Source organism: Lucilia cuprina, chromosome 6 (assembly GCF_022045245.1).
Source record: "Lucilia cuprina isolate Lc7/37 chromosome 6, ASM2204524v1, whole genome shotgun sequence".
NCBI lineage: Eukaryota > Metazoa > Arthropoda > Insecta > Diptera > Calliphoridae > Lucilia > Lucilia cuprina.
The window spans coordinates 58334663-58338351 of record NC_060954.1 but is presented as its reverse complement, the minus strand read 5'-3'; the positions used below and the strand labels follow the sequence as shown (position 1 = coordinate 58338351).

Below are 3689 nucleotides of genomic sequence, written 5' to 3'. Positions count from 1 at the left end.
AGTTAGTTAGTTAGTTAGTTAGTTAGTAAGTTAGTTAGTTAGTTAGTTAGTTAGTTAGTTAGTTAGTTAGTTAGTTAGTTAGTTAGTTAGTTAGTTAGTTAGTTACTTGCTTACTTACTAAGTTAGTTTGTTCGAAATAGAACCTACGACCTCCGGATTTATTTTTCCCTGCTGTTCAAGACTACTGTCCGCGTAGATGTAATTGCCGAAGTTTGGAATTGTACTTCGTGGATCTTCCAGGCTTATTTTAACCCCACTTAATAGTACATTTCCTACTCATTAAGGTTATTTTCCTAAAAAATCTTCTTAAGTAAGAAATGTACATCTAAGCACATTTTAATTTCAAATAATCCTTTAAAATACCAACGTAGTTCTTTCACAACATCCACAAGTTCCTTTATTATTTACATACACTGAGAGAACACATGTATGTATGTATGCATTTGGGGAGACAACTAGAGAAAAAAATATTAAAAATTCAAAACAGGAACTAAAAGCCTTCCCCTTTAAACCCCATAAGCAAACAGTAAAACATGACTTAATGTTTTTCGGAGGCAGCACAACCAGCGGTTGTATCAATAACTGTCTTAGACTATAAAGGGAAATGAAAGTATGTAGTATAAGTTTAAAGTTTCTTATACACATGCATGCCCTCAATCTCGCTTGTAAAGGCACCTTTTGATGAAAGTTTTTTTCTCTTACCATTTTTTAGCTACCACAATTGCCTTACGGCAATAACACAAGCAAGTTACAACGTTGTTAATTCTAGTAAAAGATTCTTTCTTAACTTAACTTTTTTTAGACTTATAAATATTCATGTATCCTTAAATGTTAGTGGGTGGGCGGGTTTGTTCTGATGTCAAGAAAGCTACTAGGGAATGGCAATGTTGTCTAGCATGATAACAGTATAATCATCAAGTGGCAGAAGATGTTTTAAAAAAGAAAAATGTGTGTGTGTTCTTGAGTTTTAGATTTATGATGGCAAAGCAAGCAAGAAAAAAATATCTGATCCAAAGGTTTTAGATTTTTAAGCACATTTTATTTGGCTTACTCTACTTATTAACTGACTGCTCTTTATTATCCTTTTTTTGTGGCTGTTGCTGCTTCTGCTGCTGCAGACTTGTACTAGATTACGGTAAATATTTATGATTAATAAAACACTCACTCACAACGTATTAATCAATTTAATGGTCTTCACATGCATCACTGCATCTCCAAGACAAGTTTTCAGCTTGAGACAAATTGTTTTAGAAATGTCTTCAACACATATACTCCCACACTTCAGAGGGGGCAGGAATGATATAATGATATAACACGTGTTGATGGTTTTATGGGTTTAATTTTGAAAACTCTATGGTTTCATTTTATGATTTTGAACAAGTAAGCCATTTGACTGGCAAATTAGAAATCAAGTTGTTAAGGTTAATTTGCAAAATTTATTATGCATGTCATTGTATATGTGAAATTTGTAAGTGATAGTGATCTCTAAGTATAATAGATCCTAAAAGGCTACGCATCTTTACACCTTTGGAATTTACATATAAAAGGAAACTTCAAAGGAAGTAATTTATTCACAATTATTTATTAATCCTTTAATGAAAAATTGTCAAACATTTAAAATTTTTGTTTAGTTCTAGTTCAGTACTAGTTCAGTTCTAGTTGAGTTCTAGTTCAGTTCTAGTTCTGTTCTAGTTTAGTTCTAGTTCAGTTCTAGTTCAGTTCTAGTTCAGTTCTAGTTCAGTTCTAGTTCTAGTTCAGTTCTAGTTCAGTTCTAGTTCAGTTCTAGTTCAGTTCTAGTTCAGTTCTAGTTCAGTTCTAGTTCAGTTCTAGTTCAGTTCTAGTTCAGTTCTAGTTCAGTTCTAGTTCTAGTTCACTTCTAGTTCAGTTCTAGTTCGTTTTAGTTTAATTCTAATTTTATTCAAGTTTAGTCTAGTTCAGTTCTAAGTAATTTAATCCTCGTTTCATTGTACAATCCTTATATTGACAAAACTTACAATATGATTCCTTAACTTCTTTGCACTTTTCATTGTGACACCAATGACGGTGCCCAAACTCCCGACGATCGGGAATATATAGTGAATTTCAAGAAACGAGTTATACAATTTATGCAAAAATGGGTAATGGCTGTACGACATGCAGCCTTCGATGAGCCCAGTGTCTGTGATTTTATCGAAGAATTAGCGGCCGAAGTCGAAGCCGATCCGGAGCTACAGGAAGAAACTAGTATTATACACAACATACTCACACAAATGGCACGCTATCAAGATGATCGTAATCAGAATGCCGGACAAAAATGGAAACTGCCACCAAATGGTCAGCCTATATGTTTGTTTAGTGGTAATTTAACACCCTCGAAAACCGTTATAAGGCCGGATGATGATAGTAAGTTAAATAGAAAAAAAACTAAATCAATTTTAAATAAACATTTATTGGCTTTTAAATATAACATAACATAAGCTGTTCTATTTAGTGTATATTTGTATTAAGAGTATTTTTCTGTTTACGTTTTTTATTTCCACAGTTATATTCCGTGTGTATTGTGCTGACCACACATATTGCACCCTGCGTTTTCCATTGCATACGACAGCGGAAATAATTAAAGCCTGTGCTGCCGACAAACTACAATTGAATCGTGGCCCCGAGGATTTATGTTTAGTAGAAGTCAAATCGAATGGTGAACGTTCTGTTTTCAAGGATAATGATGTTAGTATACCCACTGGTTTGAGTTTAAATGGACGTCTCTTTGTCTCCGTTAAGGATCATCTAGATGCATTGGTATGTACATATGTGTGTGTTTTTGGGGAATTTGCGAAATGTTGCAAATGTCAAAAACAATTTTCCTAATGCTTCTTGCATAAAATATTTATGTGTTTTTATTGGTGTATGTGTTTTTTATTATTATTTTCTCTGATGTAGACACCTTTGTCAGAGCAAGAGGGTCCTACGGAAGGCATTGAAATTGATTTGGAATTGTTGAGTACCAAAGAATTAGCATATTATATAACAACATTTGATTGGGATCTATTTTGGGCGGTGCATGAATATGAACTGCTGTATCACACCTTTGGTCGTCATCACTTTGGAAAGGTGAGTTTTTTCCGATTTAAATTAATAATGTTTTATTTAGTAACAATTAGTGTTGAACAAATAGGGGCTAGTAATATAAAAAAAAAAATAAAAAAAAAATCGAATTTAACTTGTAATAGAATTTGTAAACAAAATTTAGTTAAATCAATAAAATACAAAACTAAACTCACTTCCCCCCTATTACAAATTTTTAGCCAGGATATCGTGTGGTAAGTTTTAAATGAAAATAAAATTTAAAAAAATTAAAGCTAAATGTGTTCGTTACAAAACTACCGTTGTTAAATTGAATGCTTAATTAAGTTTTATTTGTGGCGAAAGAAACAAAAAACATATTGTATTTAAAACATGTAATAGTGACAAAATTGGCAAAGCCGAATTTCAAATACCCTTCACCATTGTGATATTTATGTTTTTTTAATAATTTTTTTCTTAATTTTGAAAAATCTTAGGTTTTTAATTCAGTCTTAGTTTAGTTCTAGTTCAGTTCTAGTTCCATTCTAGTTCAGTTCCAGTTCAGTTCTAGTTCAGTTCTAGTTCAGTTCTAGTTCAGTTCTAGTTCAGTTCTAGTTCAGTTCTAGTTCAGTTCTAGTTCAGTTCTAGTT

General features: G+C 32.3%; 1 protein-coding gene across 6 annotated transcripts in view; it reads left to right on the top strand.

Moving 5' to 3' along the window:
- The window catches only part of LOC111681708 (rap guanine nucleotide exchange factor 4), a 114900-nt gene extending 111369 nt beyond the window's left edge, over positions 1-3531 (top strand). For 2 of the 6 annotated variants that reach the window (XM_046954017.1, XM_046954018.1), the window contains exons 13-15: positions 2021-2382; positions 2522-2775; positions 2917-3518. In XM_046954017.1, coding sequence (XP_046809973.1) covers positions 2021-2382; positions 2522-2775; positions 2917-3300 — 1000 coding nt within the window. In that variant the 3' untranslated portion in view covers positions 3301-3518. Of the gene's footprint in view, positions 1-2020; positions 2383-2521; positions 2776-2916 lie in introns of all 6 variants that reach the window. The other 4 variants (XM_046954015.1, XM_046954013.1, XM_046954014.1 and 1 more) reach the window with 4 other exon arrangements.
- Positions 3532-3689: the final 158 nt, after the last annotated feature.